At 38.6% G+C, this 24773-nt stretch overlaps 2 protein-coding genes across 5 annotated transcripts in view; both read right to left on the reverse strand.

The window, feature by feature from the left end:
* Positions 1 to 5021, reverse strand: part of LOC137002736 (NACHT, LRR and PYD domains-containing protein 3-like) — a 28262-nt gene extending 23241 nt beyond the window's left edge. The window contains exons 1-5 of the mRNA XM_067362577.1: positions 4994 to 5021; positions 4732 to 4788; positions 4418 to 4531; positions 2397 to 2510; positions 510 to 2300 (exon numbers count right to left, since the gene is read on the reverse strand). Coding sequence (XP_067218678.1) covers positions 510 to 2300; positions 2397 to 2510; positions 4418 to 4531; positions 4732 to 4781 — 2069 coding nt within the window. The 5' untranslated portion in view covers positions 4782 to 4788; positions 4994 to 5021. The remainder of the gene's footprint in view (positions 1 to 509; positions 2301 to 2396; positions 2511 to 4417; positions 4532 to 4731; positions 4789 to 4993) is intronic.
* A 14163-nt stretch (positions 5022 to 19184) lies between these two features.
* The window catches only part of spsb4a (splA/ryanodine receptor domain and SOCS box containing 4a), a 59395-nt gene continuing 53806 nt past the window's right edge, over positions 19185 to 24773 (reverse strand). For all 4 annotated transcript variants that reach the window (XM_067363043.1, XM_067363041.1, XM_067363042.1 and 1 more), the window contains exon 3: positions 19185 to 20205. In XM_067363043.1, coding sequence (XP_067219144.1) covers positions 20078 to 20205 — 128 coding nt within the window. In that variant the 3' untranslated portion in view covers positions 19185 to 20077. The remainder of the gene's footprint in view (positions 20206 to 24773) is intronic.

Raw genomic sequence — 24773 nt, forward strand, 5'->3', positions numbered from 1 at the left:
TTTTCACAATTTAAGTGCATGGTCTAAAGCGCATGTCGCTGCTAGTTTATTGATGGGAGAAATGGTTGGCGCACCCGGCACATGATCTAAAAGGGTTGTCTCTATTCTCCTTATGAGTCATGGGTGTGTTTTTGACGTAACATGCAATAAACAAATCAGAGTGCCATCTCCCATTCTCTTTAAAGGCTAGTTCCACTCACGCCATGGCGTATTTGCTATTTACAATCTGAATGCTTCTCTAGCGAGGAAACGGATCTGTGTCAGGCTGAAACGAGCAAAAAACACTTGTGTTGTGCCTGGTGCCACATTGCAGTAGGTGTATGATAGGGTCTCCTCTCATTTTTAATGCATCACACTAATATTTGTATCAACAGCATTTAACAGATTTTCACATTTAATACCACTAACACTCTACTATTTGCTTTATCATCAAACTACAAAACAGTACATGCTAAATTCATAAATGTGATTGTTTTGAAAGAGGAGTGATTGTTGTCAGTGTTTCTTACTGAGCTGATCTGGATTCTTTAACCACAGGCAGCAGCTTCTGAAGAACTTCATCTGCTGTGTGTTTTTTTCCAAAAAACTCTTTTAGATTGAAAACTTCCATCTTCTTCTCTGATGTCAGCAACACATAAACCAGAGCTGACCACTGCGAAGAAGAGAGTTTGGTTTCTCTTATTTCTCCAGATTTCAGATAGCGTTGGATCTCCTGCATCAGTGAATTATCACCCAGTTCATTCAGACAGTGGAACAGATTGATGGATCTCTCTGGAGAGAGATTCTCCTTGATCTTCTGTTTGATGTACTGAACTGTTTCTTCTTTGTTGTAGGAGCAGCTTCCTGTCTGTGTCAGTAGTTCTCGTAAGAGAGTCTGATTGGACTCCAATGAGAGACCCAGAAGAAAACGCAGGAAAAGGTCTAGATGTCCATTCTTACTCTTTAAGACCTTATTTACAGCTCTCTGATGGAGCTCAGATAATGAATGATATTTTATCTGATTTAAAATTTTAGAAAAGAGACTTTGTTTGGTTTTCTCAAATACATTTCTATTCTTGTTTGTAAAGTAAATGTGTGCATATAGAGCTGCTAGATGTTCCTGGATGCTCAAATGAACAAAGCAGAAGACTTTTCCCTGATACCAGCCCAACTCCTCTCTGAAGATCTGAGTGCACAATCCTGAGTACACTGATGCTTCTGTCACATCAATGCCACACTCTCTCAGGTCTTCCTCATAGAAGATCAGGTTGCCTTTCACAAGCTGCTGAAAAGCCAGTTTCCCCAGTTTGAGAATCATGTCTTCATCTTTCACTTTCTTCTCATAGTCCTTCTTATGTTTGATGTTGGTCTGAATGATCAGGAAGTGTGTGTACATTTGAGTGAGAGTCTTGGGAATCTCTCCTCTCTCTGCTTCACTCAACATCTTCTCTAGAACAGTGGCTGAGATCCAGCAGAACACTGGGATGTGGCACATGATGTGGAGACTTCTTGATGACTTCAGGTGTCTGATGATTTTTTTGGCCAATTTCTTTTTACTAATTCTCTTCCTGAAGTATTCCTCCTTCTGTGGCTCATTGAATCCTCGTACCTCTGTCACTCGATGGACACACTCAGAGGGGACGAGATCAGCTGCTGCTAGTCTGGAGGTGATCCAGATGAGAGCAGAGGGAAGCAGATTCCCCGCAATAAGGTTCTTCAGCAGCTCGTCCACTGAGGCTGATTCAGATATATTACACAGTTTCACTTTGCTCTTAAAGTTCAGAGACAGACGACACTCATCCAGACCATCGAAGATGAACAACACTTTATATTCTTCACTGGATATTTCCATTTCTTTGGTTTCAGGGAAAAAGACATGAAGAAGATCTGAAAGACTGAGTGTTTTGTCCTTCATCAAGTTGAGCTCTCTGAAAGGAAGTGGAAATATGAGCTGGACGTCCTGATTCTCTTTCCCTTCAGCCCAGTCCAGGATGAACTTCTGCACAGAGACTGTTTTTCCAATGCCAGCGACTCCCTTTGTCAGCACAGTTCTGATGGGTTTGTCTTGTCCAGGTAGAGGTTTAACGATGTCATTGCATTTGATTGGTGTGTCCTCTGTTTCTGCTCTCCTGGATTGTGTCTCAATCTGTCTCACCTCATGCTCATTATTGATCTCTTCACCTTCACTCTCTGTGATGTAGAGCTCTGTGTAGATCTCATTCAGGAGTGTTGGGTTTCCCTGCTTTGCTGTTCCTTCATTCAGACACTGAAACTTCTTCTTCAGGTTTGATCTAAATGTGTTGAGGCTGTCGGCTTTATGGCTGTAAAATAAAATCTCCACATTATTACATGGTTTAATAAGCGCAATGCCTAGTTCTGTATCATATATTCAAATATCTGTTATAGAAATGTTTTACCTGAGACCAGTCCGTGTATCTTCACTCTTAAACTTTACTGGCTGATCCATAGACACATCACTCTTCATAGACACACAGCTGGACTCTGGTTCTGATCTCTTCTGATGAATTGAGCTAAAACAGATAGAAGTTAATGTTAATATTTCAAATTATTGTATTCATTAACTCATTTATTTATTTATAATTTAAAAAATCAATTTAAACGTTAAAGGGCACTTTATAATCATCTCCTTCCATATACAGTGGGTACAGAAAGTATTCAGACCCCCTTACATTTTTCACTCTTTGTTATATTGCAGCCATTTGCTAAAATCATTTAAGTTCATTTTTTTTCCTCATTAATGTACACACAGCACCCCATATTGACAGAAAAACACAGAATTGTTGACATTTTTGCAGATTTATTAAAAAAGAAAAACTGAAATATCACATGGTCCAAAGTATTCAGACCCTTTGCTGTGACACTCATATATTTAACTCAGGTGCTGTCCATTTCTTCTGATCATCCTTGAGATGGTTCTACACCTTCATTTGAGTCCAGCTGTGTTTGATTATACTGATTGGACTTGATTAGGAAAGCCACACACCTGTTTATATAGGACCTTACAGCTCACAGTGCATGTCAGAGCAAATTAGAATCATGAGGTCAAAGGAACTGCCTGAAGAGCTCAGAGACAGAAAGGCACAGATCTGGCCAAGGTTACAAAAAAAATTCTAAGAGCACAGTGTTCCTAAGAGCACAGTGGCCTCCATAATCCTTAAATGGAAGACGTTTGGGACGACCAGAACCTTTCCTAGAGCTGGCCGTCCGGCCAAACTGAGCTATCGGGGGAGAAGAGCCTTGGTGAGAGAGGTAAAGAAGAACCCAAAGATCACTGTGGGCTGAGCTCCAGAGATGCAGTCGGGAGATGGGAGAAAGTTGTAGAAAGTCAACCATTACTGCAGCCCTCCACCAGTCAGGGCTTTATGGCAGAGTGGCCCGACGGAAGCCTCTCCTCAGTGCAAGACACATGAAAGTCCGCATGGAGTTTGCTAAAAAACACCTGAAGGGTGTTTGAAAAACACCTGAAGGGTGTTTGGTGTCTGATGAGACCAAGATAGAACTTTTTGGCCTTAATTCTAAGCTGTATGTGTGGAGAAAACCAGGCACTGCTCATCACCTGTCCAATACAGTCCCAACAGTGAAGCATGGTGGTGGCAGCATCATGCTGTGGGGGTGTTTTTCAGCTGCAGGGACAGGACGACTGGTTGCAATCGAGGGAAAGATGAATGCGGCCAAGTACAGGGATATCCTGTACGAAAACCTTCTCCAGAGTGCTCAGGACCTCAGACTGGGCCAAAGGTTTACTTTCCAACAAGACAATGACCCTAAGCACACAGCTAAAATAAAGAAGGAGTGGCTTCACAACAACTCTGTGACTGTTCTTGAATGGCCCAGCCAGAGCCCTGACTTAAACCCAATTGAGCATCTCTGGAGAGACCTAAAAATGGCTGTCCACCAATGTTTACCATCCAACCTGACAGAACTGGAGAGGATCTGCAAGGAGGAATGGCAGAGGATTCCCAAATCCAGGTGTGAAAAACTTGTTGCATCTTTCCCAAAAAGACTGATGGCTGTATTAGATCAAAAGGGTGCTTCTACTAAATACTGAGCAAAGGGTCTGAATACTTAGGACCATGTGATATTTCAGTTTTTCTTTTTTAATAAATCTGCAAAAATGTCAACAATTCTGTGTTTTTCTGTCAATATGGGGTGCTGTGTGTACATTAATGAGGAAAAAAAATGAACTTAAATGATTTTAGCAAATGGCTGCAATATAACAATGAGTGAAAAATGTAAGGGGGTCTGAATACTTTACATACCCACTGTATGTGTGTGTGTGTGTATTCAATTATAAAGTAAAGATAAAAAAAGATAAATACCTACAAAGACAAAAAGCAAAAGAAGAATGTAATCTCTTCTAGAAAATATATGATAATATAAAATGCCATACTATAATTATATTTTTATAGAAATATACCTGAGGCCAGTCTGTGTATCTCCACTCATAAACTTTACTGGCTGATCCATAGACACGTCACTCTTCATAGACACACAGCTGGACTCTGGTTCTGATCTCTTCTGATGAACTGAGCTAAAACAGAACATCCTTTATGGTTTCAATCTTCTTAAGATAAGATCTCCAAAAAAAAATAATAAAAATAAATAAATAAAATAAAATAAAATAATAAAAAGTACTCAAGGAGGCTTATTGTTTTCAATACATTTTTTTTTTTTTTTTCTGTAGACAGTAATTTAATCTATAATATTAAAGGATATTTAATGTGTTAGTACCTGTGTCCTGGGAAATAATCTTCATTTCTGAATGTTTGTATGTCATCCATAATGGATCTGAACAGGAAGTGACAGACAATCACAAAAACTAAATAATCAAACAACCTTTATAACTGAATGATCTTGAGAGCTGGAGAAGATCATTCACTCAAACACATAAGGTCAGTCACATAAACACAAATGCACTTTAGACTTCTGAAGAATCACAATCTGCAGAAACACAAGAGACGTTGTTCATTTTTTTTCAGGATATCATACATACCGATTCACAGAAATCCTACAGCTTTTCCATTGAGTAGCTACACATCATTCCTGCCTAAACTTTTATAAACGACTCTATTACAGATTTAAAGATATTCTGTCTGTTAAATGATCGATTCTGTCTGTTAATGAGGAAACGACAACTCTAATGATTTACTTTCACTTGCATTTAGGACGAGACATGCCATGGGCTCCCAGAAAAACGTAAAACTATCAGCACAAAATCGACTTTTAGTTGGCCATTGGGTTATTTGGTTGCACAGATCTGGCAACCCTACTCTGTTTTATATCACAGTTGACAGCTGCAGGATTTACAAACAGCTTAAAATAAACATTTTGATTTATTCTGTTTATAATTTATTTGAATGATTTTATCTGTACTAATTTATGTACATATGTGCATAATTAACTACTTAATCTGATTTTTTTTTTTTTTTTTAGCCGGTAAAGTGGCTGGGGGTAGATTGTTCTCGCGTTCCGGGGGAGAAATGGGAACGCGGGGGCACCGCAATTAGACCGCAAAGGGCACTTTCACTTTCGCGATCAAAACTGTGTGCACGCCACTGGTTATCGTTAAGTTCTGGCTGCTAGATGCATGACTCACAGTTTCACTACCGCAATAGTTCGGTGTGATACTAAATTAATTAAAACTGATTTTGATGCCACTGTATAGTATTCTGTTTGCACCTTACTGTGTATCTTTAAGACGCTATTTTAATAATCGTTTCAGTGTTCGTTTAGGCTACTTCACTATGTCTCTCAATGTATATTGATAAGAATTATGATTTATAGCATGTCATTTAATTCAGTGATAGTGTGTAACCTATTGTTTTTTCTACATTTCTTTGTTTTAGCCTATATCAAGTGGATTAAAGTTTTGTTTTTTGGAAATCTGGAGTATTGCACCTCTTTTTAATGGAAGAGCTAGGAGGAGGAAGACAGTTTAACACACATGATATCACAGCCTACATGACGAAACACATTATGTAATATAATTTTATTTCAAGCGAATGAGGAAAATAAAGTGGGTTTAATCCAAGTAGCTTTAAAAGTTTTTAGAATTATAGAATAATCTGGCATCTTTCTGAAGACACTCTGTCTGCACTTGAGATGTTGAATGCTCTGTTGATTATTAAACACGTTTATTACAAAAGTAAAATGTTTAGCATACATTTACTGAACAGTGATTGATTAGCCTATATGTCAGTTGTCATCAATGTGAAAATATGGATCTTAAAGATTATACACTGCTGGGAAGGGTTAAAATATGCAGAAGATGCTGGAAAATGAAAGAATGTGTTGGACCTGGAGGATTTTTCTGAGGAACTGTGGGCAGAACAGGACAAACATGGGACTTATCATAAAAACCATCATGTAATGAAACATTACTGAGAATCAGTTAAGTGTATGTAAAAGTTTGAACTGCTTCATTTGTGTAAATGCAGATATTATTATATTTTGTGGACTTTATGTAAAACATCTGTTATAATAAATCATATTTGTTGCAGATTCTGCAAGGTGTGTGTAAATTATGACTTCAAATATGCTACTAAAAAACAAAGAGTGCAATGTGCTGATAAAATATTTTAGAGCTGAGAATAACTGAGCAGAATTATTTAATATTTTACTAGAATAGTTACATATTTTTGCCTACCACAAACAGAGGAAAAACAGCATAGCAAAAGTACAGATACATTGCTTAAAATTTACTCAAGTAAAAGTAAACAGTTTTCAAACTACTTTAAAAAGTACAATTTATGATTAAAAACTACTTAATTACAGTAACATGAGTGTTTGTAATGTGTTTCTTCACACTCCTGTATATAATTGACTTGTCCGTGACATCATCATTTGTAATGACTAAGTTCAGCTGGCAGAGGGCAGCCTTCAACTGCTTCAGGCAGTCAGTTCAGAGAGGATGTGTTGACTCTTAAATGCCTCTAGAGGTCTCCAGATAGCCTGTTAACAAGAAACATAAAATAAAACCTCAAAGCAGGATCCCGTAATCACTCTTAAATGTTATTGTGTGTGTGTGTGTGTGTGTGTGTGTGTGTGTGTGTGTGTGTGTGTGTGTGTGTGTGTGTGTGTGTGTGTGTGTGTGTGTGTGTGTGTGTGTGTGTGTGTGTGTGTGTGTGTGTGTGTGTGTGTGTGGCGTGTTAGATGTAGTAAGATGTCAGGTAAGTAGTATAGACTATTACTGTTTGAAAAGTTTTATATTTATAATTTTATATCTTGGTGACAGTTTATATCATGAAATAGTTATTTTGGCTGGAAATTGCAAGTGCATATTAATTGCACATTAAGAGTATTACAAATAAAAAAGTTCAGTCAGAACTGGAAATGATATTCTAGCATCAAATCATATTGGAAGAAAGGCAATTTGTGCTAATGACGGTGTGTAATGAATGCTAATGATGGAATATTAATACATATGAATCCATGATGAAGAAGAACGAAGTGGTGTATAACACGAGGCTTGTGATGTCACGTTTGTGTCCATGCCAGTCCTGCTTCACTCCTGACTGAAGTCCAATCTGTCACATTGCCTCAGTCTGCAGGGTACTGCCAATCGTTTACAGCTCACAATTTATTACACTATTAACTTTTACTGCCAGTCCACCTCTTCATACAACGAAGCAAGGCCACCGGAGCCTGAATCATAAAAATGAGATCTGTCATCTTCACAGAGCATGTGTAGCCCATGTGTGCATGTTTTAGGTTCATGCTTGACACTGTGTGGATCAAGTCTCATCATTAGTGATATACACAGTGGGAAAAAAAGGCCTACTGAAGGTATAATATGTATGGAGCCCCTAAAGTGACCTGCAAAAATAATACCTCTAATACCTCTGCCTTTAACACATCCTCTGTGAAAGCCGAGAATCTGCGCTGTGAAACGGGTGCTCAAATCTTGGATTTCTTTAGAGCAGTTTGTCTAGTATGAGGGTGAATCTAGCTACTTGTTCATTTGTCATTTATTAAAGCGTAAACCTCCTTTATATAACAATGCTTTCTAAAGTCCTTTATGTCTATGGCTCTGCACGCAATAAGCACTGTTAGAACTGAAGAAACAGCCTTTCTCCGTCACCTGTAAGGATGCGATTTTTGTGTACTAAACATTTTTGAAAAAAAACAAACAAATTTTTACTTTCCGCTGTATTGCTTTTCCATTGTTTTCCTTGTAAACATGCGCTGGACACCCAGAGGTGCTGTTGTTGCAGTCAGTGTTGCCAACTGCTTTCAATTAAAAGTAGCTAAAACTTGTAGCTAAATGTCTCTAGATGACATCATAATGGCAAATTCATTGATCTATATAAATATGAATATAGTTCAGTGGGCAAAATAAGAATCTAGACAAGGATTGTCCAAGAAGTTGCTAGATTTGTCCCTAAAATTTTGAAAAAAGTCTAAAAAGTGGCAAGGAAGTCACTAAATCTAGTGACAAAATTGCTAAATTCGGTATTTTGTCTTCATTTTCTGCTGTGAAACTCTGAAACAACGGCCTGGGTCAGTGTTGCCACCTTGTGGAACAACTGATTAGTGCAAAACAAATTCAATACTTTGTGTTTTTTTTTTTTTTTTTTTTTTTTTTTAACAATAACAATAATACAGAAGCAACACCAAAACAAAAACAACAACATTTTTTTTTATATATATATTCAATTATTTTTTTATTATATTAAATACAAATTTTCACAAATAGTCCAATTTCTTATTAGCAGATACTGAGTTCACATTGAACTAATTTTCCATTTCTCAGGCAAGACACATACAGTACACTATTCTGGTGACGATATTTGTGTATACTTATTGCATAAGTATGTATACTTTGGGCTTAAAGCGGGTTTTGAATGCTTCTTATACGCATGCGCGCTCACCCAGTGTTTGGTAGCTCAGACCTCATTAAGAATTTCTCCTGGCTGTGAGAGCTAATTAACCTAATTTGAGCAGCACCAGCACAGACACAGATGAACCCAAGGGCCTGCTCTGCGTTTTTCAAATTAAGAGGGCTTCACTTTTTCCAGTGTCTGCATGGAGTCATTAGGAGAAGGGTTTGTGGGAAAAAGAAACTGAACAGCGAGCAAGTCATATCAAAGCGCATCCCTAATTCAGTTGTATCTCGGCGAACACCACAAATTAATTCTGCTGCACATGCTTAATATGAGTAATTTTCCAATTCTTTAACTGTGAGGTCCAATCTGGTGCTGAATAATAAATGCTGACACAGGGGCTGGTTTAACATTAACACTCATTAGCAAATGGCACAAATCATTAAAACAAAGCCATGCTAACCTGTAATGTTAATAGGACACCATTTAGTGAGGTGACATGGAAGATTATGCCTCATTTATTTATATCATGGCCAGAATCTTTTAATGCATCAGATTTCATAAAGAGAAATGAGGTGTAGATGGGGGGGATTTCCAGCTGTCACTGTGCCATATTGCAGATGTCAGACAGACATCAGACACCCCCACCTGTCACTCTCATTTTTATGTTGAGCCCCTCTGTTTCCATGGCAACCACTATTTCCTTTTATCATTATTATTTTTTTCTTTTAATTATTTTTATTTACTCATTTATTGATTTGTTAGAAGATGGCAGGGAATGAATCACAGCTTTGTTTCTTGTTAAAATTTACTAGAAATCATGCACAATTTCATCTACCACTTTACACACACAAATTACAATAAAGTTTCATTTGTTAACATTAGGAAATGCATTAACTAAAATGAACAACGAGCAATACATTTGTTACTGTATTTATTCATTCATTGTTCACGTTAGTTCACAGTGCATTAACTAATGTTAAGAAATACAACTAAAAAAAAAGTTATAGAAGTTTAAGTTTATTATTATGAAAAATGCATAAAAATACTATTTTTAAATTTTATATGAAATATATATTTTTATTTATATGTTATATATATATTTTTATTTATATGTTTTACTCTAAAATTGTGAGAAAATCAAAACTAAAAATCTAAACAAGTTGTATTCCAAATTTGAGTTTGATAACTCAAAAAATTAGCTTTCAGTAAGATTTTGTTTGGGTGCAATACCAAACGCTTCCACTAGATGAAATTCGCTTCCCATTCATTTCAATACAAGTGTGACTGTGACCATTTAAACTTTTTGTTTGCATATTAAAGGGGTGGTTGATTATGATTTCACTTTTTAAACTTTAGTTAGTGTGTAATGTTGCTGTTTGAACATAAACAACATCTGCAAAGTTACGACGCTCAAAGTTCAATGCAAAGAGAGATATTTTCTTTTACAGAAATTGCTTTTTAAGGACTACAACAAACAGCTGGTAAGGACTACAATGAGCTTCTTCTTGGGTTAGTGACTTCACAAACCCCCAAATTTACATAAACCCCGCCCCCGAGAACACACAACAAAGGGGGCGGGGCCATGTTGGGCTGCTTTAGAGAAGAGGAAGAGTTGTTGTAGTAGAGTGTTGTTGACATGCCGTCATTTTACGCCGGACTGCTTCACAAACAATTCAACACAAAAGATGAACATGACGGCACATGCTAGTGGATGAGTTGAATCAACTCCACAGCAACTACATCAATTTATCCACTAACCATTCAGAAACGTCTAAAAGTTGTAACTTCTTCCTGAGTCTCTCCATCAGTGTCGACTCCGGTTTGAACAATGTAAGGCTGAACACTTTCCTCATTTTGGCTGCGTGAGATTCTCCAGCTTTGTTGTTGTTGAGCTGTTAAAGCTCCGCCCTCTTCTGGAGCAGCAGCTCATTTGCATTTAAAGGGACACACACAAAAACAGCGCGGAACACATTTCTTTCCAGTTTTGGCTATATCATGGCCCTAAACAGCCTACACAGCTCAGGTTGACCCAAGTTTGTGATGTTTTTTAGGCTTGCACTGAGTCTTCTAGAATGTTCCTGGAAGCACTAAATTAAATCAGACTATTCTATGGGAACATTGGTGCTTCCAGAAAACTCTTTAATGCTGCTTTTGCAACAGGGCTCTTAAGGAGAGCTGAGAAGCTAAACAGGATCCGGGGAGAGTGGAGACGCACAGACATAATAGATGGATCGCATGCTATTTATACAGGCTGGCTCGGAAAACTGAGCGTGAGAGGAGAGAAAATGAAGGGGAGTGAAGGAGGAAGAGAACATGTTGACTCGCGCTAATCTGTTTCATCTCTCCGTACACTCCCTGTGTGCTTTTCTCTTAAGCTGGAGAGGAAACCGCACAGGCTCATTTTCAATCTAAGAATCAAATCCTTACAATTACCTGTTCAATATTGGGTCATGCTGAGTGCAAATCCCCAGTATCCCCTCGACCAATAGGAAGCTGGCGCTGTAACCACCCCGACGAACAGAATTTGCTGTGTTAGCATAACAGTACAGAACTGTTCAGTCATTAAAAGTTAGTTTGTAGGCCATCATGGAAGGTTAATTCACTACGGGAATTTCTAATGGGTTTTTAGATCAATGGTTTTGGATTTGGGTGTATGGTTAACACTAGGCCTACTTGACGACACTTTCTCAGTTACATCTACTGTACCACAAAGATGTGAGTTTACAGACAAGTCCGGGGCCAGGTAAGTTTTCCAACTTTTTTTGTGAAAGATAAAAAATACTGCTAATAATTCAGGCAGTAAAGACATTTATAATGTTAAAAATGATGTATGCTTCAAATAAATGCAGTTCTTTTGAACTTTCTCTTCAACAAAGAATCCTGAAAAAATAAAAAATATTAAGCAATAATTGTTTTTCAACACTAATGATAAGAAGAAATATCATTTTGAGCAGCTAGAATGATTTCCGAAGGATCATGTGACACTGAAGACTGGAGTAATGATGCTGAAAATTCAGCTAAATTACATTTTACAGTATATTCACATAGAAAACAGTTAAAGGCACCATGAACTGCACTGTTTTATTGTTTTATAATGTTTCCTGGGGTGCACTTATAATGTAAGTATGATTTTTACATCAAAAATTGTCATCATTTACAAATAAAAGGCATTTTTCCTACCCTGATTTTAGCCCTCTGATTTGTATTGTATTGTAAACTTTATTGTCCCCCTTAGGGCAATTTGTTCTGCAGCATGATAGCACCACGTACAAGACAGACAAATACAGCACATTTATAGCACATTTAAAAAAAAACAAAAAAAAAAACGACCTCTTCCTATTTGAATAAAGCAAGTTGATAGCATATGGAACAAACAGAAAATTGAATCTGTTTGTCTTAGCTAGAGGGACCCTATACAAAGATCCTGAGGGGAGTGTCTGAAATGACTCATAAAGAGGGTGAGATGAGTCAGATATGATGTGATGCGCTTTCTTTATCACCTGAATATCAAACAAATCTGACAACCCAGGCAATTTCACACCCAATACTTTACTGCAGTTATTTAAAACCTTTGATAGAGAATTCTTCTGTTTGACCTTTAAAGAGGCAAACCAACAAATCGATTCAATATATGCCTTATAAAAAGCAATCATCAAAGTCATCAATATTAAATTTAGCTAGTTTCTGCAAACAATAAAGTCTTTGTTGGCTCATCATACACAATCTATCGGTATTCTCCGCAAAATTGAGTTTGTTATCGATAATAGTACCTAGGTACTTATAACTTTCGACCAGTTCAATCAAATGATTATCGACAATAGTACATGGAGCTGCTGTCTGATTTCGCCGCAGGTCCTTGTTTTTCTCAGCATTCAGAGGTAGACTAGTCTCTCGACACCAATTTGCAAAATACTCGACAATATGTGTTCCCTCCCTTCCTCACCAACCAACAAACTTACAATAACTGTGTCATCAGCAAACTTAAGACTGTACCGATTCTCAAGCTTTGTCACTCATTTGGATATAGGATATAGAGGAGAGGAGAGAGTACACACCCCTGTGGGGAGCCAATAGATGTAATTATAGGGCCTGACAAAACACAATTAATTCTTACCCTCTGAGACCTATTTGTAAGGAAGTCTAGTAACCAAGCAGCCATTCTTGCATCCGAAATGCAGATGAAAAATCTACAAATAATAGCCTTGCATGGTTACTACTACCCTCCAGATGTTTGTACAACAGGTCCAGTAAGGTCAGTGTTGCATCCTGCACACCTCTCCCCGCCCTGTAGGCAAATTGCATCGGATCAAGAAATGGTTTAGTTTTTTCCAATAATACCTCTTTTACTAATTTCTCAAATACCTTCATTACAAGTGAGGTCAAGGAGACAGGTCTATAATCTGTCAAGCCTTTAGGACAATTATTTTTTGCTACTGGAATAATGATCGACTGTTTCCAAAGTTTTGGTACATACTGAACCTCAAAAGACCAATTAAAAATATAAGTAAAGATTGGACCCAGTTCTTCTGCACACTGTTTCAGGACCCTATCTTATTCCATCCGGACCAGGACTCACTTTAATTTTACATTGTTTAAAAAGATTGACTACATTTCTACATTAAAAGAAACAAATAAACTTCCCTCTTGAGAGCAGTTATAGAACTCATGCCTCATGCCTCCATTCTGCTCTTCAATTCTAGCATAAAATGTATTAAAATCCTCTGCAAGGGCACTATCTCGCTCATAACCGGTTACTTTCACTGGTTTTCAACTTCCATTATTTAGGCCCGTCATTAATTTAAGACTATCCCATACTGAGCCCATACAGTTTGTTCTTCATTTAATCTCTACTTTTTCCTTATAACATATTTTGTTTCCTCCTAATTTCTTGTCTAATTAATTTCTGTACATTTTTAACTTCAAGCAAATCATTCATTTACAGTAAGATGATCTTTGTCTGTGTGTCAGCAAATTTACTGACACACAGACAAAGATCATCTGACTATACATGAATGATTAATATCAGATCAGGCATTAGAATGAACACAGTTACTGACATGTTGTTGCATTACTGTTGATTCCATATTGTAAAAGTCTGTTTGCAAAGCCTGCGCCAAAATGCGATTGATTTACCAAAGAATCCACAGTTAAATACTGAATATTTGTCATGATCACCAGTTGGAGTGTCCTGGTTAGCCACCAGAGGGCACTCCACCCACTGCCTCACCACTTCGGACTTCATTTCCCATAACCCACTTCCCGGACTCATTATTACTTCATTGCACCCAGCTATCTTGTATTATGTTATTAGTTTCCGTCTATTTATACTGAGTTTGTTTCTGCCTTTGTTGTTGAGTTTTAGCTATTGTTACATGCATGTCTGAGCACACTGGATTCTTGTTTCGCTGTTTCTTTGTTTTCTGGCTTCATGTGTGGACTGTTTATATGGTGTTTGACTATTGCCTGGATGACTACGATTTTGGATTACCCTTATTAAAGCTGCATTTGGATGTAACCCGCAAGTCTCAGTGCATACGTGACAACACTAATAAATACATCTCAACTGAGACATTCACATAGCATAAGGATCCTTTGAAAAGTAATGTTATTTTGTATCGCTCTTCTCTCATCTCACTAACACACCAGTGGGCGGGGCTAATGTTGCAATGTTCTGCAGAGGCGGAGTTTCAGTCATTCTCTGGGTATGGTGTCGATAAAAGCTTTTATTGGACTAACAAGGAAGTTTTCAGTCCTGAAACTTACAGTATATTCTTATAGTATGATGACCTCATATATATCAAAAGCTCAATGAAAGGTTAATTTCTCAATTCATGACCCCTTTAAAGGTCCACTGAAGTTCCTTGGAACACGCAGCATTATTTATTGTGTTGATGTAATTTCCAATGAAGCAGGAAGACAGGGCAGGACATAGCAAACAGCTCCTCTTCTTTTTAAATATCCAACAGTGTTTTGTTTATATCACAGTTCGGCCAGAGCCAGTGAAGCCTCAGTTTCCTCCTAATCTCTAACAATTTCTACTCCTAATCTCATCCATATTGCTTTAAATGACAGCATTCTGTGCAGAATTCAAATATGTCTGATACGTTTTGTTTTCTGTGCCGACTCGTGGATATGATCCGCTCTGTGCTGTTGTGTCTCTGGACCGGAGCATGCTGTGCTTGCGCTGGGCAGTTTGCATGACACTAAAGTGAAACCAGACTTCATTCGCCTCCATGCAAAGCATATTTACACTGTCTGAATCGTTCCCTATCCCCTTTATAGTGCACTATGTGCCATTCACCATGTAGAAACTATGACCGATTTCAGCCGCAGCTTCAGCGTCTATTTATAATATAGGGGGCGGGACTTCAGATTCTAGAGAGCATTTGATTGGACATAAAATCTGATGAGAAGCTGAAGTGCAGCATGATGTCATAAAAATCATTGATCCAACTGATGAGGTATGAATGTGTAATCTATGTTGTACAAAATGGGAAAGTATCTTCAAATAAAGGAGGACTGAGGTAAAATCTACAATGCCTGGTTTTTAAACATCATTTTCAAGAAGTAGTAACAATTTTATTCAATCTGTGGTAAATTTACTAAAAAAAAAAGTGAATGTGAAGGAGGAGAAGATTCAGATGTTACAGTTGAGATGGTGCCTTCATAACAAAGACATAAAAGTGAGCCTTACCTCATGAAGCATTTTCCCTAAAATGGTAAGATAAGCATGTGATATAAGCCTAATGTAGCATAAATAAAAAAGTGCTTAGGTTGTAAATTACTACAATTATTAATACATATTTCTTTCCATCCAGGCTGTGCCTCAAAGAAACAATCTGTTCTCCTGGACTTCCTCTTTTAATAGAAATCTGAGTGATGGCGCATGAACAGGAAATCTGCAGCAAGAACACCACAACAAAAGCAGCCGTCTCCAGTGTTTTCTCAGCAGAACAGATTTGTGGGGCTGTTTTCTTGTGCCCTCGGTGATGTTGTGACCAGGATGCACCTGCGTGTGGAAGCTGAGGTCGTTTAGGACACAAAGATCTGTTCCCCAGACCATCACTGCCACCGGCTCCCTATTTATACCCTCATTCTCTCTCTCACACCCACAGGGAAGGAAGCGAATCAAGGAAGCCTCGCTGTTCTTTCTCAAGGCCTTCAGCGGTGGATGAGCTCTCGCCCTCATCTACACCCCGGTAAGTTAAGGAAACAGCCACTGGCCCGTGTCTGCATAGCATATGGAGAATCACACCGGGAGGAAGTCAGTACAATACTCATTTCCAAGAGCTCAACAATCGCCTGCTAATAATGAAGGACACAATACATAAACAACCAGTGATTCCCAAGCCATTTCGTAAGCATTTGTACACAAACGCAGACACTTCGGTCATTCTCTCAAGGCACGGAACAGTCTGTTCCCTTTGGTTAAACATGTTTGTTAGAGATTTAGGACCAGATTGGTGGGGAAACAGAGGATAGGGAGGATCAATGTCCTGGCTTAAACCACAGCGCCTTGTTCTCCGTCTCGATGCTTTGATCGGGGCCGTATCTCTGTACCTGTGCTCTCGGATCCGTGTTATTCAATTACATTTGAGCTGATTCCAAATGAGAAAGAGAGAAGCCAAGAAAAAAAGTGCATTTTCATGCTGGCGCGGAAGAACGGTGTCTTGCCGTCTAACATTGATTTCCAATACGACAGTCCTAACATGTCCAGATACACTAAAACAGGGCAAGATTAGTCCAAACCGCCCTATCACGCTATTTGAAGCAAAGATCAGGGAATGCATTATCCATTATCTAAAAAAGCCACTTAAAGATTGTTGACCTTAATGGAAGAAATGCAGAGACAGTATGGAGTTTCTCTACAACATTTGCACTTAATTTGATTCAAGCTGTATATATATATATATATACACAAGGGGTGTAAAGGCCCCGTAAACTTCAAACGAAATCGAAGAACGAACTGATGTGACGTCATTTCAAACAAAATCAGGCCAAAACGAAGTTCGTTTTGTGTTCTTTTTGGAAGTTCAAAACATCTTGCCAAAGCGAACTTTCAGGAAAAGTTCGCTCCAGCTGCAAAACACCTGCGTACTACCATTGGTCAGTGACGATAACGTAATAGGTGGTGTGCGCCGAGGCTCCGCCTTCACTCGCGTGGAACGCGTCTCTGAATCATTTCGTGTGTTTGAGTTTGTCGAGGTAAGATCTCCGCGGGTGAAAACATGAACACACTGGATAGCCGCTTCATAGTACAAAATAAAGTTGTGCTTCTGATGAAATGAGGCACTAACACTGTTTTTCAAGTTTGATACTGTAAAGCTGCTTGATTTTAAGCAATCTATTGAATAAAGTGATATGAAGATGTTACGTGACTGGAGTGCTATTTTACAGAGCTCGTGCTAACATTCCCATGCTGTCATGATCAGATGCTTTTCTTATGTTTTCCATAATAAATGCTTGCTGTTTTCTCATTTTTGTTGTGTTTATTTTGTTTCTGAGAAGAAAGTGCACGGCACATATTTACATATTCATCTAACCGTCACTCTCAGCGGTGTGGGCGGTGTCAGATGTTCGTTTACAGTATATCGCTGGTCACGCATTTTGAAATTCGTTTTACCCCTAAACGAAGAACGAAAAAGAACTTGCAAGTATTTGTCCTGAACCATCATGGTACTGATGTCATATTTCAGTGCATACAAATACAGTCAGTCACAGGCGATCCACACTCCAATCCAGAAGGGGGCGTGTGGTAATGCAATGCTGTTTGCTAATAGTTAAAAGATCTATGCATAGATATGTTTATGTGTAATCTCTCAACCAGTGTTTCAACCGCGGAAAGATGATTTGTGTGTGTGTGTGTTGATTATTATATCTAAAAATAAAAATAGCAACTGAATGTAATAGTTTGGGCTCTGTTGTTAATTGTAACCTTTAATATTATAGTAATGTGCAAGAAAAGGCTTCCTGGATATAGTTTACAGCATTAGCGGAGATTTTTTTATCCTTAAGAAAATGTTAATTTATTTAAAGAGAGAGGCAATTTGTTCAATAAACCACTCTTTAATAAAAAAGAAGAAAAAAAGAAGCAATTCTATGTTTAGATTTCTCGTACCCATACCGAACCGTCATGTTTGTGTTGTGTTACACCCCTACAATGATTTTCTTCCCAAGTTGGTGACATCACAAACCCTAAAATTTACACTCAACAAAGGGGGCGGGGCCATGTTGGGCTGCTTTAGAGAAGAGGAAGAGTTGTTGTAGTAGAGTGTTGTTGTCATGCCGTCATTTTACACCAAACGAGGGTCAATTCAACACAAAAGATGAACATGACGGCACATGCTAGTGGATGAGTTGAATCAACTCCACAGCAACTACATCAATTTATCCACTAACCATTCAGAAACGTCTAAAAGTTGTAACTTCTTCCTGAGTCTCTCCATCAGTGTCGACTCCGGTTTGAACAATGTAAGGCTGAACACTTTCCTCATTTTGGCTGCGTGAGATTCTCCAGCTTTGTTGTTGTTGAGCTGTTAAAGCTCCGCCCTCTTCTGGAAAGGGGGGCGGGAGCAGCAGCTCATTTGCATTTAAAGGGACACACACAAAATCTGCGTGTTTTTGCTCTTACCCAAATTTGAGAAGCTATAATAAATGATCTGTGGAGGATTTTGAGCTGAAACTTCACAGACAAATTCTGGAGACACCAGAGACTTATATTACATCTTGTGAAAGGGGTGTTATAGGTTCCCTTTACTGTATCGTTGCTGAATAAAAGCATTAATTTCTTAAAAAAAGACAAACAAAAGTGCATATTAGTAATGTAACTATTAATAAAAGCATTAGAAAATACCATAGTATAATATATAACAAATTCAAACAATTCAGCTATTTCATTTGAATTTGACTATATTGACCAGTTTGAACACTTTTTGTCTAGTCAGTCATTTACTTGTCCTACAGCATATTTGAATTATCTCTATTTTGCAAAAACTGATTAATTGAATTATCAGTTGTTGTTTTTTCAGTGAATGACAGAGTGATTGAGAACAAAGTAGAGGTGTGGATTACTGAAGCACCTGCATTTAATGACCAGTTGAAATCCTCCCACAAACCTGAGCGGAGCGTGAGAAGACTGATCCAATCCTGCACAGATTTAGCTTAGATAATACTTCATCCTCAGACTGTGATCGAGTGGGAGTCAGACAGGAGAGAGAGAAACGAGGGAACTCTCAGCGGTGTTATGTAAACAGGCTCTTCTGTGCTTAAAAACGCACATTTTTATTCAATAAGAAAGTTGAAACACACATCTGGACATATTCCGTCTCAGAAGAAAAACTATCAATGACGTCCTTCTCATTCACTTGGCTTTTATTCACATTTCAAATATGCTAACGCTAGCAAGATCTTTACATTCCACTGTGTGCCTCGGAAAAACCAGACGTCTATCTGAGCGTTCAGACAGAATAATAATAATAATATTAATATTAATAAAAGCAGCATCCCAGTTTAAAATAGAAAGCCGTATGTGTCGAGTGTATGATAGTGTTCAATATCAGTGTGCTCGCACATCCTCATTTCATTAAAAATGAACTAGAACTTGATAAATAAAATTTAAAGATAGCCATAAAATCATCATTATCAACTGAAATATTCACACTGACAATAAAATCAGATAGAAAAGTGACTCAAGCCCACAGAGAACAAAAAGAAGTGAAATCCGTATGTGATTGTGTGTGCGTACATGTGTGTCCATGGGAATACACATCCATATCCCAGATAAAAAGGAAGAAATGGCTGCCGTCAGTCATGTTACTGTCCTCTGGTGGTCTTGTGTGCAAGTTCTGGCACCTGCGCCACCTTTCCTCCTCTAGGCTCCCGTTCGGCGGGTTTTGAGCCCGACCTCCGGCCGCCTCGGTCTCCTGTGTCTGTTTGCTGTGTTCTCACCCAGGGAGAGAGGAAGGATTATTACTGTGGGCTTTCAAAGGCATCCCAAGGTTGATGTGCTTTCTGAAACAGCGAGACGTACACCTGGAGGCGCTGCAGGTCTGTTGACCGCACCCCGAGCTTCTTCCAAAGCCATCAATAATTTAAACAACTCATGAAGAGGAGAAATAAAAACTGAAATAAAAAAAAGAACTTAAGATTCCACCAGTGAGCCACAATGTAAACATTTCCCTCTGCGGCCTGAGGGTGGCGCTATATCAACGCCTCAGGCTTCCTCTCTGTGTCCGTGTGCGTCTCTCGCGCTCTCACTGGTACTGGAGGTAATTCTTCAGAGACTGGGGCAAAGGCAACGTCTCGATCTCCTGCAGACGCTCTCGTCCCAGAGCCAGCCGCGCCGCGCGTCGACACAGGTCCATCAGAGGGAGCGGCTCCGCTGCGGAGAGAGGGAAAAGCAGCTGTTAGAAGTGTATTCAAATGGGGGCAATTCAAATGCACACAGATTCAAGACCAAAACAAATTCATCCAAAACAATGAACATTCTGCCATCATTTCAAGTTTCAAAAAGGACCCAAAATCACCAGAAAACTATCAAAAGTGGTCCATACAACTGCACAGAAGTGTGAGCTGGTAACTCCAGAACTGCTGAGAGACAATGAGGGAAATTTGATGAACATGAACAAATATTCAGACTGATTCCATGAATCAGATAAATTGATTCACTGAAAAGATACAACTCAAAAAAATGGTTTGTTCATGAATTGGACCTATTTATGAACAAATCAGTCAGACTGATTTTATTTAAACAGATCAACATTCACATGGATTCCATAAACCAGATCAAATAATAAAAAAAAAAAAAAAATTGTTTACGAATTGGACCAATTCATGAACAACTTTGAGACCAATTCTGTGAATCAGATCATTTGATTCACTGAAAATATCCAAAGAGAGATTTGTTTATTAATTGGACCAATACTTAACTTATTAAGTCTGTGAACTAGATCAGTTGATTCACTGAAAAATATCCAATTCAAAAGAATGATTTTTTCACAAATTGGATCATTTCATGAAAAAAATCATTCACATGGATTCTGTGAACCAGATCAATTGATTTATTGAAAATATCCAACTCAAAAGAATGATCTGTTTATGAATTGGACATTATGAACAAATCAATAAGACTGATTTTATTTAAAACAGACCAAATTATTCATTGAAAAGATCCAAAACAAAATAATGATTTTTTCATGAATTGGACCAATACTTAACTTATTAAGACCGATTCTGTGAACCAGATCAATTGATTCACTGAAAATATCCAACTCAAAAGAATGATTTGATTAAAAACTGTACAAATTTATGAACTAATAATTCAGAGCAATTCCATGAACCAGATCAGTTGATTCATTAAAAAGATTAATTCAAAAGAACTGATTTTATTTGAACGGATCAATTGATTCATTGAAAAGATCCAACTTGAAAGAATGATTTGTTCATGAATTGGACCAATACAACTTATTGAGAAAAATAGTTGATTCAGTTGATTCACTAAAAAAAGATCTGTACAACTGTACAAATTTATGAACCAATCATTCAGACCAACTGTGTGAAACAGAATCAGTTGATTAATTGAAAATGAATCCAACTCAAAAAAAAAAAAAAGATTTGTGTCCCTGGACCACAAAACCAGTCATAAGTTGCACGGGTATATTTGTAGCAATAGCCAATAATAAATTATATGGGTCAAAATTAACAAAATTATTATTCTTTTATGCCAAAAAACATTAGGATATTAAGTAAAGATCATGATCCAGGAAGATATTTTGTACATTTCCTACTGTAAATGTATCAAAAATGTATTTTTGTGTGTGGATATGCATTGCTAAGGACTTTTCTCATTTTTTTGCAACCTCAGATTCCAGATTTTCAAATAGTTGTATCTCGGCCAAATATTGTCCTATCCTAAAAAACCATGCATCAATGGAAAGATTATTATTTTAAGGTAAGCTGTTCCTTTAAAAGCAAGCCCAGTGCGTGCTCCAGTGTTTGTGTGTCCTGCTCCTCTACATAAGCTGACAGAGCAGTTCAATAATGGATGGATCTTGCCACCGGAGCCTGGTATCCATCACCAGAGCCGCTGCCTCACACAGGAGTGTGCCGCCACCCATCTGCTTTGAGTCAGACGCTGCTCCAGCCAAGATCTCATGCCGACAAACACGAAAACAGCCACGGATCCATCTGGACACAATGCCACCTCTCTACTGTTGACCATCAGGTCTTTATCAGGACTTGGGCTGATATGACTAATCAGATCAGAGTCAGAGCCCGTTCCCACCCGTCGGCCAATGAGAGACTGTGACAGGCTAATGGTTAGTAGTAAGTCTGTGAGACAAACAATAGTTAGGAATAGTTCTGCAGCTGCACTGGCACAATACAAGCACCCACACTGAATATTTATAGCTGTGATGGAGTCCCACACAGAACATGTCGTGAGTTATGTCTTCCTCCATCCTGCCAGCTCAACTGAAGGCATAAGTAATGCCCTCACTTAATGCAAATTTTCACCACAACAAATGAAACAATGGTTCCCGATAGAGCCCTTCACGCAGAGTGAAATGATTTAATGGCACAAAGCAATGGTATTACATGCTTAAGTAGTTGCTTGTCAAATTGAAATTTCGTGTTGTACTCAGTGAGCGTGAATGCTTTTGATGCACATTTTCACCAAACAGAATTTTCAGATTCAGCTTTCCCCCAGAAAATCCTGCCAACATCTAACACTCACTTAAAAGCGTCCGATAATGCAAAATTCACTTTTTGAACATAAATGTGTGTTGGCACTGTGTGAACAACCCTATAATGGTAAAAATCCCCATTAAACCTCAACAGTCTCACAGAACAATTGACGTCACGTCACATTGCTCAGGCCCCGCCCACGACTGCTGACGGACACTGTCATATTAGCATAGCCCCGCCCTGAGCGAGTTGTACACTGCCCGCCATTGTCTCGACAGCTGTAGCGTCTGGTAAGAGATTGAGGTGTTTTGTTGTTGGATGTAAGAGTGAACATAACAATCTTCATTTACTCCCGACATCTGAGCCGCTGAAGACGCAGTGGATTAGTTTGATTTTTGAAGAGAAGCCACAGATCTAATATACACATGTGATTTCTGTCCCTGCTGTTTACGTTCACAGACATAACCCACTGTTTATGTGAACTGTGTGTGTTTTTGACATAACCTTGTGTGTATTTGACAGTTTAAACACGATAAAATGTGAAAGAGAAGTTAGTTTAATACTCACGAGACGTGCCGTCTGACAGACAGCTTTCTGTGCGCGTGCTTCAGATGTGTGCGCTCAGAAAACCATAAATCAGAAGTTTAAACTGATATAGCTTTAAAACACATGCAGATAATAAACTTTCACGATGAAGAAGAACTGAAATGTCCGTAAGTGTGATCACGATATAGTTGATAATCAAAACCAAGCAGATCTTTTGTTAGATCTGGCAGAGTGTCTGAGGCATGAGCTGTACAGGCTCCACCCTCTTCTGGAAAGGGGGCGGGGAACAGCAGCTCATTTGCATTTAAAGGAACATGCACAAAAACAGCATGTTTTTGCATCCACTTGATAAAAAGAAGTATTATGTATAATAAATGATCTGTGGAGCTGAAACTTCACAGACACATTCTGGAGACACCAGAGACTTATGTCACAATCAAGCATTTGAGAGAGCGGAGTAAATGCATCAATTAACAATAATTATGTACTATTCAGTAGCTAATGAAGGATTTAATCAACCAAAGCTGAACGACAACATTACCTTCTGATAGCAGTAAACCACTACCTTCTAAATATATTTACTCAAGAGTCACAACACCAGTGAGTCCGGCACGTCTCATAAAGAGCCAGATGGCAAGTGTATACGGGATGCAGTGGGCGGCTGAGAGGAGACTGACAGTCAGGGTCAGAAGTGACAGATGGATCAGAGCATGGATATAGTGCTCTACTGCAGAAAAATGGAATAATTTCTCATTTCCAGCCCACGTCTGAAGACGCAGAGGCCAGAAAGCTCAAGGTTAGTGTGAAGACTGTAATCATGTCAGTGAAATACACGACACACGGTGACCTGTCACTCGCTGTGATCCTCAGGCTGCTTCCCGTCGCTCCTCAATCACATTACATGCCGCATACAGCAACAACTCATACTGATGGCAGTTAAACACAATAAATGCAATCACGCGGCTCGGATGTGATTCCATTGTGTGTGTTATCAGACTCTCAGAACAACCTAATAAAATGGCTGATACATGCTGGGAGATTTCGGTTTTCTTACACAGAAGCAGTGACACACACACACACACAGATAGCACATAACACTGCTATATATAACTACAGTATATGGTTAAATTGTAGGCCTAAAAACTTGTGTCAGCGCAAACCCTCTTTTGGCATGTACAAAAACTACTGTCAGGATTTATTAAAGACACGCAGTGAAATATTAGCGCTGAAAAGGCGTGGACTAGTGTTGTCAAAAGTACAGACTTCAGAAGTTTTAAAAATGTGATGCTTTGAGCGCTGTTGAGCAGATTCGTAAACACCTCTGATTGGCCATATGTCTGTGATTGGCTACAATGATCAATGCTTCAAAAACATGAGGCTCTTCACCGAGCGCTTACACATACCCCTTTTCCAGCAAGGCAGACTGAGTGCTGCTTCAGAGTTTCAAATCAGTTCTTTGTCCTTCGACACCCAAAGCACCCGCTTTGAAACAGGAGAAGTGGTTCGTAAGTGGCACCAAATCATTGCTGGTCTAGAAGTATGAACCGCTTGCGTCAGGGGCTGGGGTGGGGTTACCGTGACCGACAAGATAAACAGAAACTTGAGACCACCATTTTTTAAATAGCAGCTATTCGAGCTAATAGTAGCTTGATTGTAATCTCTGTGATGTAAGACCTGGCTCTCTAGCCTGTGGAAAGACAAACCGTTTCTTAGAAGGCT

This window comes from Chanodichthys erythropterus, chromosome 16 (genome assembly GCF_024489055.1).
Source record: "Chanodichthys erythropterus isolate Z2021 chromosome 16, ASM2448905v1, whole genome shotgun sequence".
NCBI lineage: Eukaryota > Metazoa > Chordata > Actinopteri > Cypriniformes > Xenocyprididae > Chanodichthys > Chanodichthys erythropterus.